At 50.0% G+C, this 12,598-nt stretch overlaps 6 protein-coding genes across 6 annotated transcripts; 3 read left to right on the forward strand and 3 right to left on the reverse strand.

Annotated features, from left to right (window-relative positions):
• Nucleotides 1-284: 284 nt before the first annotated feature.
• Nucleotides 285-1,862, reverse strand: EJ05DRAFT_109762 (uncharacterized protein). Its single transcript, XM_033738992.1, has 3 exons — nt 1,520-1,862; nt 1,112-1,461; nt 285-1,046 (listed from the first exon to the last, which is right to left on the reverse strand). The coding sequence occupies exons 1-3, from the start codon at nt 1,681-1,683 to the stop codon at nt 358-360; spliced, it is 1,203 nt and encodes a 400-aa protein (XP_033598104.1). The 5' UTR covers nt 1,684-1,862; the 3' UTR covers nt 285-357.
• Nucleotides 1,863-3,640: 1,778 nt separating this feature from the next.
• Nucleotides 3,641-4,181, forward strand: EJ05DRAFT_109798 (uncharacterized protein). Its single transcript, XM_033738993.1, has one exon. It carries the CDS (start codon nt 3,739-3,741, stop codon nt 4,123-4,125), a length of 387 nt encoding a protein of 128 aa, XP_033598105.1. The 5' UTR covers nt 3,641-3,738; the 3' UTR covers nt 4,126-4,181.
• Nucleotides 4,182-4,928: 747 nt separating this feature from the next.
• EJ05DRAFT_109893 (uncharacterized protein) lies at nt 4,929-6,053 on the reverse strand. The gene has a single exon (XM_033738995.1). It carries the CDS (start codon nt 5,940-5,942, stop codon nt 5,067-5,069), a length of 876 nt encoding a protein of 291 aa, XP_033598106.1. The 5' UTR covers nt 5,943-6,053; the 3' UTR covers nt 4,929-5,066.
• Nucleotides 6,054-6,198: 145 nt separating this feature from the next.
• On the reverse strand, nt 6,199-7,108 carry EJ05DRAFT_110215 (uncharacterized protein). Its single transcript, XM_033738996.1, has one exon. It carries the CDS (start codon nt 6,972-6,974, stop codon nt 6,510-6,512), a length of 465 nt encoding a protein of 154 aa, XP_033598107.1. The 5' UTR covers nt 6,975-7,108; the 3' UTR covers nt 6,199-6,509.
• Nucleotides 7,109-7,264: 156 nt separating this feature from the next.
• On the forward strand, nt 7,265-8,298 carry EJ05DRAFT_513140 (uncharacterized protein; the record flags this gene model as incomplete). The annotated part of the gene is made up of 3 exons (XM_033748404.1): nt 7,265-7,394; nt 7,451-8,049; nt 8,102-8,298. Exons 1-3 carry the CDS (start codon nt 7,354-7,356, stop codon nt 8,296-8,298), a joined length of 837 nt encoding a protein of 278 aa, XP_033598108.1. The 5' UTR covers nt 7,265-7,353.
• Nucleotides 8,299-9,504: 1,206 nt separating this feature from the next.
• On the forward strand, nt 9,505-10,026 carry EJ05DRAFT_503116 (uncharacterized protein; the record flags this gene model as incomplete). Its single annotated transcript, XM_033747370.1, has 1 exon — nt 9,505-10,026. One exon carries the CDS (start codon nt 9,505-9,507, stop codon nt 10,024-10,026), a length of 522 nt encoding a protein of 173 aa, XP_033598109.1.
• Nucleotides 10,027-12,598: the final 2,572 nt, after the last annotated feature.

Here is a 12,598-nt window from a genome sequence, read left to right on the forward strand (position 1 = left end):
ATCTCCATTGAATGTAATGGTCGAGAACATTTCAATTCGGAATCTCTCTTGTTGTTTGTTTGTGTTTCTTCTACTAATATACAAGTCCGTTGTTCCAATGTACCGTTATACAAAAGACGTGTCGCCCTTGATGCCCACAACCAAAGCAAAGGGTGGGAGGGGGTGTTTCCCGGATGAGAAAAGATATGATATCCAGCCCGTCTCTAGATAAGAATATGGAGGGGTTTCATAAAAGCGTTTGTCCAAAATTTGGATTTGGTGCGCCGTGCTAATGCGGTTTTGTTGGTCTATAGATAGGATGGGTTGTGTTGCCGTCTAGGCTGATTGATTGGTAGTCGAGAATGAGAGTTCCGTCCATCAGGCCGTCTTGTCGACCATCTTACTTCCAACAAACTTCTTGTCCTGCAAGTCCTCGACCAGATCGTTGTAGTTGTCCATGTAGTGCTTGTGGATGCGCGGCGCCCACATGCGCATGACATTATGCGCAAACATATCCTTCGTCAGCTCCTTGTGCATCCAGTGGTGACGCAGGAAGACGCCCTTGCAATGCGAGTCCGGGTCCTGCTCTGGATACCCATTCGCCTCGGCACAGGGGAGGATCTTGATTTCGTCCTTGTATTCGTACACGACGTAGTTTGAGAAGGCGCTCTGTTCGCGCAGCCTTGTCTGCTTCCACTTTGCGCAGCCGGGGTAGTGGGATTCCTCGGGGCACTCGGCCCATGCACGGTAAATCTCGTGGGTTTTGGGAATGTTGTTGACGATCATGAAGCCCGAGTTCTGACCCGGGTTGCCCTTCTCGTCCTTGTCGCGTTCTAGGAGGGACTCGGAGGCGATTGCGATGGAATAGTTTGAGGTTATTTGCCAGTAGTTCATCAGCCACTCGATTGGAACTTCTGGGTTTGCCATGATGGCGTCGCTGTCGTAGAAGACGACGTAGTCGTGGTTCTTGAGTGCATATTCCATCATCAAGACCTTGCCCCAGGCATCGTGTCGGTCCTCATATCTGGGGGCTCGGAGCATCAAATAATCGTAGCCGTGGATGACAGCTAAAGCTCGAGTATCAGCAAATTGTTCATATTCAGGAGGGTGCTGTGTCAAAGACGCCACTCACAATACATGTAGTGTCCAATGATTCCGGCTGAAAGATGCTTGACCGTATTCCAATCCCATTCCTTCTTTGTGTTGAAGAGTTCGCCTTCTCCATCATACGGCCTTGTGTCGACATCCAAAATGAGTAGACGCTTTCCAAGCTTCTCCTTGATGAACGGCTCCGCAGGCAGTTTGTGTAAGTCTCCATCCTGATCAACAAATTCGGGCGCAGTAATGTCCAGCTTCTGCGGCTCCCACAGCTGCCGAATGAGCTCGTCGAATGGAAGGGTCGGGTGGGGTGTGTCCACAGCGCCGTTGTTCGGACTTGGTACCTGACCAGCTGGGATAGGCGTATTAGACTGCGTAGAATGGCTATGAAGAATTAGGACAAAGCATTCGACAAGCGGCAGTTAGCCATGTATCAACACACCTATCGGGTATAATGCCGCCTACGAAGACGGAGCCAAAGAAGAGATATATGACGACTAAGAATGTGGCAACCATTCCGAAGGTCCATGATTTACGCCATCTGCTGAAGATGGTGGCCATGCTGGATTGGCCTCCAAGTAAGGTATATCGGTGCTCTGCGAACATGGTGAAGGAGTGTGAAGGGTGAAGGGTGAACGGGTGCAAAGATGGCAAGGCCACCCCTTAGCTGTCAATGCGACGTGAAAGTAGTTGTGATCAGACTCAGGTCGGGACGAGGTCGCACAAGGAAAGCAACAGAAGCAAGGCTGTCTTATTCAAGCATAGTAGTATGAATGGTCCAGGAAGTGATCGGCGAGGATGCGGTAATTAGAAGTGGAAGGGTGGGATGGTCGTTACCGGCAGAGTGATGTTAGGGTTGAAGACGGACTTGAATGGCAACGAAAGACAAAGGGGGAAAAAGGGTTGTACGTGAGCGGCGTCAGGGCTGTGCGACGCAGGACAGTCGGAACAATCATATATTATTATTAACAAGTCAGTGGTGGAGTGGCGTCAAGTAGTGCGGCAACATGTAGATCTTGTTTCGAGTGTTGGTTCACACTCCATTCCAGACATATCCCTGCCCATCAAACACACGGATGCTTGGTTTCGCTGAATAAGTACCATTGTAGTGGGCACTGGGCAGCTAGAACGGGGCGTGTGCAGCGGAATGGCGGCTAGATGAACTGCGCCCGGGCGCCGATGTGGGCAGTTTCGGGGGGGCTTTGTTGCTTGTTTTGCTTGGTGCTGCGGCGGATGGTGGATCGCGGATTACTACTATGGAATTAGCTGCTCCTCTAGTCCTACTGTACCTCCTTGTTCTTGTGTAGGCGCCCACTACCCACTACTGGCTGGCCTGTTATTAGGCTGCGCTACCTGCTGCTGGGTCCACCTAGGGCCTGCCCGGGCTAAGGAGGCACAGTAGTAAGTAATTATGGTACAGTACAGTCACGCTCACTCATCGTCGCGCTGGTCAAGTAAGTTCAACCTTCGTTCGCGGCTTCGACCAGAATCCTGGTGAAGGTTTGCCATACTGTACTCCCTTGGTCGCCGTAAGCCGTAAGTCGACTCTATGCCCGTCGTGGCCCGCAAAATAAGCATCCAACACCATGGCATCCACACCGGACGACGACCCACGGCGAAGGGTTAAGAATAGAGGCACAGCCATACGTATATATATATACATACATGCCTGTACCTAGCATTCAAAATTATAGCCCCGGTCGAACGCAAGTATCCTAGCATACCATAACACATGATGTATCCACTTTCCTTCCTCTCCTCCTCAGCAGGGCGCAGTCGCTCGTCCAAAGTCTCGTTGTTACACTGTCAGTATCGTCTTCGCCCTTCATACACATCAAGTAGAGAGAGCCCAGGCGCTGCCCAGAAACTTTACGATAAGCCTTTTTGCCCGCTGGCCTCGACTGTTCTTCTACAGCATATTCTAGAATCCCGGTCGGCTGCGGGAGCTCGCGGAACTATTATGCTCGTCTGGAATCTACCGTGGCCGGCCAGACGACACAGCGCATGATATCACACTTCTCCTGAACCATCACAATCTCCCGGTCGCCTACATCGTATAAATCGCTATCCACATCCATCATCGTCATTGGCTTTTTTATTCAAGGCCCATATCTCTCTGCACTTGCAGCGAAACTCGTATCCACTAATCGTCAAGCACACCACCTCATGCTCATGCTCATTGCGAAACAGCAGTCACATTTACTATATGAATTCCGTTCTCACGCGCGCGCTTCTGCTGTGTTACCACCCCCCAGCCTCATCCTTCAGCACCGCACACAACATCTGCCTACTAACATCCCAATCGCCTTACAAAGACTGCATTAGCGTGACGACAGCATCGCGACGACTTCCTCAACGGCATGTCCGACATGGCGCCTACTATTTGCTAGGCAGTGGTACCACCCGTCACCTTGGGTCCTCGGGCAGGTGGTGGCGCGTAATATCACTGCGTCTAGACCCCTAAATCTTCTCCTCTGTGCACATGCCGTGGAGTCTTTCCGAACTTTGTTTTCCCCATTGTTCGGATGTATGAGAAGTTTTTATTTCCATAATATCTACTGTATCGCATCTCTCAGTAAGCGACTGTATGATTAGAACATATTAAGGAGATGGTAGCGCTGCATTGCTCGCGCTGTTGCGCCCTGAGTTTGTAGGTGTCGAATGCCGTTCGCACATTGGCGCCTCAATGGATGGCATTCACACGATGGTAGGTTGATCGCCATGTTCATCTTTCAAGGCACTTTTCTCCTCCTCGTTCCAGCTTCTTGTCAACGGTCCGATCAGAGCATTTCGTTCCGCTGTCGACAAATCAGTTCCCGTGGTAGTCTATCCATGCACGTTGTGTTACTGTATGCGACTACAAGGAGCTGGCCTACCCTTCCCATATCGTCGTGCCTTCTCATGAGATCTTGGCGATTACTCTTTCTTGAGGTCACGATATCCGTCCTTAAAGTCGCCGTACTCTTTCTTGACGTCCTCATACTCTTCTCTGAGCTCATCAAGCACGTCCAAGCGTCCATCTTCCAACGCGCTCACAGCTCGATGTAAAGTAGCCACAAGCCATTCCCAAATGCTCTACTTCTTTCTTCATCTCTCTAGCCGTTAGAAGAAGCCACTGGCTATGATAACAACCAGCACGTCAATGTTCATCAAGCTGAATCACATGCTGCTGCAACATCTTGACACAAGCCGAAAGTGCAACAATGATCTTCGGAACATATATCTATCTCTGTGCTTAACCTCAGACAATAGAAATCGTGTCACAAATGGTCTACATGGCTGTGCTGGAGTCCACTCTTCTTGAAGTGTTGTAAGTCAAGTAGGCAAATTCAGGCCCGATTCGATCATTCTGCGAATCTTTGCTCACATGCTCCGCTGTAGTTATTGCAACTATGACGCTGGAAGCAACACTGAGACCATCCATTTCTGCTGAAAGAGAATCTCGAAGGAGATTCTTATCAGTGGACAGCAACTAGTAGGTCACCTACGGCTGATGACTACCACCCAGCTGAAAGAGAAGATGGACATATGGACACGGTCATGTGATGTGGTTGATATCATGCTATAGAAAGTCGTCATTTGTGGCCTTCAGTTTCAAGAATGAGGCAAGAATGGGATACAGATGCACAGGCCTGAGATCCGGATCAGCGGTAGGCTATCCAAAGAATTTAAGCGTTCGTGTTGGTCGGCAGGACGAACGCTGGCTCACATAGAGCGCAACATGCATGTGAGACGAGGCCGATCAACAGCTAATGAAATCTCATATAACACCTTCTAGTTACAGGAAACCCTGGCCAGCAAATCCCCCAACCCCCAAAAGTCAAACTCCAGAATACGCACCATGAGACTCCATAATGGGTATCTCCGAGAGACAGTGTAACGCCCTGCCACCAACATGGGAATCCAAGACCATGCTTGTCTCGAGACCTTGCCCAAGGTCAATGAGAAGCTGCTCCACCTGCCACTTGCGCCGGACTAGGCTCGGACGGCTACTTCAGGGTGCCATTGTTGATCTTGGATATCGTGTTGATGACAGCAATGTTGGAGGCAGTTATGTTCTTGTTCATCCTTTCTACCTCCTCGCTGGCTTCGGCGATAGCTTTGGCCTGTGTCTGAACGACTGACTTGTACGGCTCCGGCAGTGTCGCGATCGCCGCGTCCATGAGCGGTACAAAGGGGAAATCGCGGTCCGGCTCCTTGTCTAATCCCTTGTTGAAGGCAGACTCCAGCTTCTCCTTAATGATCACTTGTCTTTGCGTTTGAGATACCGCACCAGCAGAACTTTCAGAAGGCTTAGGAGCAAGTCTCTCCAGGATATCAAGAATGGTGTTCTCGAACAGCGTCCAGTGTGAGACATGGGCAACACCCTTGCGCTTGCATACGATGCGGACATTGTCGAAGCGGTAGAATTCCTTGGAGCAGCGGACCAAGATCTTCTTTGACTCTGCGAAGATGCCAAGCTCGAGCAGGGAGATGGGCGATTTGGACTTGTCGTGCAGATTCATGACAATCAGATCGACCTTCTCGAGCGCATCGAGCTCCCAGTCAACCTGGCTCTGGAGGTCAAAAGCTGCTTTCTTCTTCTGCCTGAGGTCAAACTCCTCCTTAGTCTCGTCAGCCCTCTGCTTTTCGTCCACTTTGTTCACCCAGAACTCGGTACGAGGGGTGAGAATGTGAATCATCCGATTCGGGTGTTTCTTGAAGATTTGATCTGTGAGGTACCCTTGCCAATCTGGAGCGCTTCCCATATCGATGGTACCAGCAAGGAATATCTTGAAAGAACGATCATCGTAGTGCGGCTTATCAAAGGCTGCAGTCACCTTGTGGAGCTTGTTGCCGCCATAGTTGTCCGTGGTTTCTGCCATGTCTGAGCGTGTAGTAGCTTATATAGATGTTGATGAGTGAGCTTATGTTATTGACCTTGAAAGGTGTAATCTGTAGAAGAGCAATCAATGTATGTATGATGAATCCGAGTAAAGTCGCGCGTGGGTGAGCAGCTATAAGTAGACCGATATTGGACTCTTCCACAGTGCTCCACGTGGTAAGTGAATGTAGGTGCCTTGCAGGATGTGCCTGACGAGCTAGTATGAGGCTGAGGCGAGACGTGAAAGGGCAGTTTGTGGATCGTGATGGTCGCTGGCGGCTATGCGAGGGGCACGCGCTTCAAGGTTACAGGGCTGTGTGCGACAGAAGTAATGGATATGTTGATACTGAGTTACAATATCAGGGCAAGAGGCCGCTCTTATAAGCCATCAGGGTAAATCCGTTAACAGTGACATGAAGATGGGTGCGGAAGATTGTATACTTTGATTGCCCCGCTAAGGAACACAGAGAGCGGCTGTGCAGCTATCTACGACTAATTAGGGTTTTCTAGACTCCTACCTGGAATAGACGCAATCGGCCTGTCAGAATCAAGCGCGGATTAGCTAAACTTAAAGCAGGAGATGGATGTCTGTGTAACATGAAACACGAGGCATCAAGAACCTGCTGTCCGAGTCTATTGCCGCATTCGGCGGTGCGTTGACTGCTGAAATGATAGTCTTCTGGACTGCTAGATTGCTGCAATTGCTTCCTAGTCCCACCAACTTCAGGACGAGCAGTCTACAGACTGAATGTTCCGCAGTCCGACATCCATCTATCGACAAGGAGGATGCCACCTCAGGCAACCACCGTAGGCGCGCGCCATGATTAGTACCTAATGACCGTTGGGAGTGACTAGTGGCAGCCGATTGGAATGCGGAGTGACACGATTCACAGTGACCATTCTCTAGGTTAGACATGTTGGAATATACCGCTCTGTAGGAACTATGAACTATGAAGTCAGCCCGCAGGCTGCAGATAATGTACCCTGTAAGACAACAGCAGAGACAAAGGCGCAGAGTGAGAAGCACAGGCATGTCACCGCCGTGAGAGCGTCATATGAGTCAAGGAGTGAAAGGATTCTTCCTTCCAATGAATGAACAATGGTAAACCACGGCCCTGTCAACAGGTATGTTATGGCTCCGAGCTTGGGATTCCTTCGCTCTCTTTAAGAGACGCAACAATGCCCTGGGAATACCTTAGGTAATTCCTAGGTATGGGCTGATTTTCTGCGCTTAGTCACCTGTCTAATTTCCAATCTAGCCGTCTTTGCCGAGCTATGAAAGTTCAAATGGCGTCACGACGACGATAGAGGTTCTTGTGTTTATATTAGCTCGCGTGCGCCACTGTAGGTTATGCACTACAACTGATCTCGTCGTCCCCAATACTTGCTTCGGTCGATCCTTTGTCATAATTATGAAGGTCCTTACAAAGGAAGAGGAGCAGGCTCATTATCGGTATGTATTGCACGTTATGCACGCCCGGCATCCTGCAGGCGCTGACCCAACGATAGCTCTGTTGTGTCGGGAGGCCTCAAAGGAGCAACATGGGGTCTGGCAGTAGGAGCCGGAGGTGTCTGGGCCGCGTCACGACGATTCCCCATGTTTCGTCAAGCCACTCTACCGCTGAAAGCATTCCTCGCCATGTCGAGCAGTACGTTCGCTGCCATCATTGAAGCCGATCGGGCGTCCACTGCGTTCGATATTGCACACAACCCGGATAGACGACGGTATCAGGAAGAACTGCAAGAGCAAGAAGTCGAGTACGAACGTACACACACATTACAACAAAAGATCAAAGACTGGGGCCGCGAAAACAGATACCAGATTGTCTTCGGCTCATGGGTCGCTTCAATGGGGGTGGCATTCGGTCTTGTCAGCAGAAATCCGTATCTTTCTGGTGCCCAGAAGCTTGTACAAGCGCGTGTGTATGCCCAAGGTCTCACACTCGCCGTCCTCTTTGCCTCTTTTGCAGTCGAGGCCAATGATGCAAATAAGGGCAAGGGTCGCTGGGAAACAGTCAAGATCATTGATCCTGAAGATCCCACTCACAAGAGAATGATCGAGAAGAAGGTACATCACGAACGATATGAAGGCGAGGATCAATGGATGGGTAAGCAGTTATGAACACCATTTCTTGCGCTATGCTAAATTTTTTTTAACAGAAATGGTCGAGGCTGAAGAAGCGAGGCTGAAAGAAAGAGAAGAGCAGAAGAAGGCCAAGCAATCAGAGAAAGACACCAAATCAAAAGACAGAAAGGGAAAGAAAGACGAAAAGTCAGATGCGGAGAAGGAGACAGACAATAGCAACGTGAATGGCGACAAGAGTCAAAAAAGAGGCGAGACCGGCAAGTCAGAATAAATTATCACTACCCGATACGAATACCGACTCTCCTACATCGCTCCAAAACCGTTTATGACCCCATTGTTATTACTATTAACGTTAGCTCTGGCGACAACTCACGACTCATCATTTAGATACGAATTATAGACTGTTCTGGTTGCCTCAGGTACGTGGAGACATTCTCGACTGTAACATACGCTTTCATACCACTAGTGGAAGTCAACACTATGTATATACGCCATTATCTTGTAGATATGCCATGCTGCACAACCCGCAATTATCGTACAGATGTATCGGGTGAAATATAGATTTCTGCTTCAAACTGTCGCGTTAAGAGTCTTTATCAAATTTGCTTGTCAGAATTACGAGCTTGTGCAAGATCTCGATCTGATTGCCAAGGCGTATCTTGAGCCCCGCCATGTTGCGCTAAGGACGGTGCAATGGCATGGCGGGGAAAGACCAACATGAGCTGCGCAATGTAAGGAGACTTATCTCGTTACAATGAGACAGTAACGAGGACTGAGTATTACTTCCGGTGCTACCAACCTTGTCATCGGCTGACAGAAGACAAGGATATTGGACAGTACTACGTGCCGTGCGCCGGTCTCATCAGGAAGTAGACTCTATTGGGATTCGCAACAGACCAGTACAGAATATATCAAGATGTCAGCAACCTCGTTTGATAGGATATTTTACCATGTGAACATGAGCAAGAGGATGGTGCATTCTCTTGAACGGTGAACCATAACCGTTCCCCGCAATCGTCACACAATGCTCAACTCGTGATAGCCGGGGCTTCGGATCTACTAGACTGACCAATCATTGCACGTCCGAATCTGCCCGTCATCCTGCATCTCATGCTGCATGTTACTCGAGCGAAAACCTTCACACACCCCGGCGCCTTATAACATCAGCCTAGACCTACAAAATATCCTTGTGTCACTGACATCTTGTGGGAACCTCCTAATCGCCAGCATCATCCCCACACAGCGACTTACCTACCACAACATCATACTGCGCATCCGGCACAATCATCGTCACCGACACCTCACAGTTCGTCACAGCTTCACTATCTGGCCGAAGGTCTACCTTGCTGGTCCCGGGCCATAGTTCTGCCAGGAGAGAAAGAATCAAGTCGCGGTCCGACGAGGCTCAAGTAGGAACAAGACGATCTTCCTACCTCTGACAACATCATACCTTACGAATTTCCGAATCGTCGCTCCAATGACGAGCAACAGGCCATTCATGGCCAACTTCTTCGCCGCCTTCAGGGCACAATCAGTCATACAAAAGACGGCAACGTCCAGTACCAACGCTTCTGCAAATGTCTCAGCATCCACATACACTCACGCAGCCTCACTACACACGTCATCGAACTCTCCCTCTCCAAACGCATCCTCAAACCCACGACCGATACATGGCAAGAATGGTAACCAAAGTTCGGGCGCCACAACCGCAGCCGTACAAGCGGCAGGTCAGTTCCGACCAACAAGAGAACACGGCCCTTCTCCATATTCACCAACATCAAATTCGCCAGCATCTACGGGTTTCCCACTCAAGAGCTCAGCAAACAAACCACGGCGAGGATCGGATAGCTCCTCTGAGGGTTTCCGGGAGACGATGGGGGCAGACAAATGGTACATAGGTGGACGAACGGCCAACGGAGAAGAGAAATTCTATCGTTTGGGGATGGTCAAGAAAAACAGGAGCATAGACCGGCTAAGCATTGACAGGCTGAGCATATGACATTTTTGGGATTAGACATGACACATCAAGGCGCTCAAAGGACCATAAGGACGAATGTATACGATTATATTACCTGCGCAGCCGCAGAGATTCGCATGATTGATGACTTGAAGAAGTCATTCGCACTAAAGGGAACTCCCTTTGTATATGGAATGTGTCGAAATGGGTGTACACAGAAGGTCGCAGATCACAATGAACACTCGAAGCATCTATGCACATATCGCCCAACAAGTCTCATCCTCGTTGGAACCTACCATGGTGGGTTGATTCTGCCCCTCCACACACACGTGATTGTACATATGTCGCGCATCGAGGCACATGAAACTCGCCTCGTCTCCAGGCACCACGAGACTTCATCCTTGCCAAGTTCCCTGCGAAATTCTCCGAGCCTGTCGGTCAGATGCCGAGCCTGAGTCAGCATGTTATGATACAAAGTTATCTTCCGACGTCGGCCCGGCGAGCTGAATCTCGGTGGAAGTATTCGCCGAAATCGGCATCCTGGAACTATAACGTTCCCAAATTGTGGTTCCTGCTCTGCATCAATTTGATACTCGGTTAGATCGGCAAGCGATGCTATCGAAATTGGTGCAGCAGTCCATCGTTGGCAGCTTGTCATTCACCCCCTCAGGATACATGAACAATGGCCACGTCGTCAAGCATATCAGCCAATGTTCAACAACGTGGACGACGGAAACAGCACATAACATTCATTGCTAAGACGGTCGTTCATGCACAGGAAGGGGGACCCGTATACGGCCAACTGATGTAGGACATGAGGGAGATCAACGGCAGTCAACCTGAAATCCTTTTCTCATCCTTGTCTTAAATGTGGGTATGAGCACCTAAAGACAAAAATTGAACAGAATGCAGTATGCACTAATCACTGACTCATATTCACTGCTGTCCTGCCTTGACTTATATCTTGCTTCTCAAGCAGTCGGAAGGTGACTCCCGATTGTCGAGCGTATAACGTGAAGTCACTTTCGTTCGTTCCATATTACGTCCCTTTTCAGTCACAGCTTGAATAGTGAAATTACCATTAGACTTTCAGATCATTTCAGTCAAGTCTGCGTTCTACAAGACTTCAGATTTCGCCAACCTTGAGACAGTCTTTTCCTTCAAAAGGGCATACCCCAATGGCACAACACATCATGGCCCCGCAAAGTAACAATCTGCATTCCATGGCCCAAGCCACCCACGACTCGGCTCGTCCCGACCCTATCAAAGACCAAACCCGGAGACACACTTCACAACTGGACCCTGACCTTGAGCCCCTGGAGCACATCATCAGTCATGTCAGCACGCATGATTTCGTCGTAGCTCACAATGCCTCGACTACTGGAGCATATGAAGACATTGAGAACGAAGACCCGATTTACGACCGACTTTCTCCGGGCCGGAAGACCGTAATCGTGGCCATCATGTCCTACTGTGCTTCGTTGGCGCCAATGTCATCGACGACGATCATGGCTGCGGTGCCAGAGGTTGCGACTACATATGGGACCGATGGAACTATCATCAATTTGTCGAATGCAGCGTACTTACTGGCGATGGGAGTAAGTCCACTGTTTTGGGGTCCTATTGCGCAGATCTACGGTAGAAGATGGGTATGTTTCCCCCCTTTTTTACGGTATCTTGTCATCATGTCTCCTTGATCAATGATATAATCCTTGTACTGCCGCCATCATTTTCTCGCGTCTCGAGTAATGACGCAGACATCATGTATTATATCATCTTACTAATAGGCCACAGTCCTCCGTCATTGCCATCGTCCTCTTCTTCGCGTTCTCCGCTGGCTCCGCCGCCGCCCCTGATCTTGCCTCATTCTTTGTCTTCCGCATCCTCACCGCCTTTGAAGGCACATCACTTATCATTATTGGCACCGCCGTTATCGGCGACATCTACAAACCCACTGAGCGTGCCACATACGTCGGCTGGTTCCTCACCGGCACTCTCGTAGGTCCAACTCTCGGACCCCTTCTGGGCGGTGCCATTGTAACGTACAAGCCCTGGCGCGACATTTTCTGGTTGCAAGCAGGCCTCGCAGGATTAGCAGTTACACTGGTGTATTTCTGGCTACCGGAGACGGTGCATCATAAGCGGAGCGCTGAGCTCAAGGGGCTCGGAAGGAAGGAATACACAGTGCGGCTACGCGAGTGGCTTAACCCCTTCCGAGTCGTCAAACTGTGGTGGTATCCCAATCTGCTCTTCTGTTCCATCGCGACAGGCGCGTTGGTATGGAATATGTACTCGCTCCTCACCCCAATCCGATACGTTCTCAACCCCCGCTTTGGACTCACTTCGCCACTGCAATCGGGCCTGTTCTATGTTGCTCCCGGATGCGGATACATGCTCGGCACGCTGTTCGGTGGGAAATACGCCGACCGGGTTGTGCACAAATGGATTGCGAAGCGTGAACGTCGGGTGCCTGAAGATCGGTTGAAGAGTTCGTTCATCGCCATGGGCGTAGCGATACCGGCGTGTATGCTGGTGTATGGCTGGAGCATCGAGAAGAAGAAAGGAGGAATCGCACTGCCGGTTGTGGTGATGTTCTTGCAGGGTGTCGCTCAGC

Source organism: Pseudovirgaria hyperparasitica, assembly GCF_010093815.1.
Source record: "Pseudovirgaria hyperparasitica strain CBS 121739 unplaced genomic scaffold EJ05scaffold_13, whole genome shotgun sequence".
Classification (NCBI taxonomy): domain Eukaryota; kingdom Fungi; phylum Ascomycota; class Dothideomycetes; order Acrospermales; family Acrospermaceae; genus Pseudovirgaria; species Pseudovirgaria hyperparasitica.

Coding starts and splice junctions, on each gene's coding strand:
- EJ05DRAFT_109893 (XM_033738995.1), bottom strand. CDS start 5,942: ATGGCAGAAACCACGGACAACTATGGCGGCAACAAGCTCCACAAGGTG.
- EJ05DRAFT_110215 (XM_033738996.1), bottom strand. CDS start 6,974: ATGCCTGTGCTTCTCACTCTGCGCCTTTGTCTCTGCTGTTGTCTTACA.
- EJ05DRAFT_109762 (XM_033738992.1), bottom strand. CDS start 1,683: ATGTTCGCAGAGCACCGATATACCTTACTTGGAGGCCAATCCAGCATG. Junction 1,462..1,519: donor GGCGGCATTATACCCGATAG/GTGTGTTGATAC, acceptor AATTCTTCATAG/CCATTCTACGCAGTCTAATA. Junction 1,047..1,111: donor CATTGGACACTACATGTATT/GTGAGTGGCGTC, acceptor CTCGAGCTTTAG/CTGTCATCCACGGCTACGAT.
- EJ05DRAFT_109798 (XM_033738993.1), top strand. CDS start 3,739: ATGCCGTTCGCACATTGGCGCCTCAATGGATGGCATTCACACGATGGT.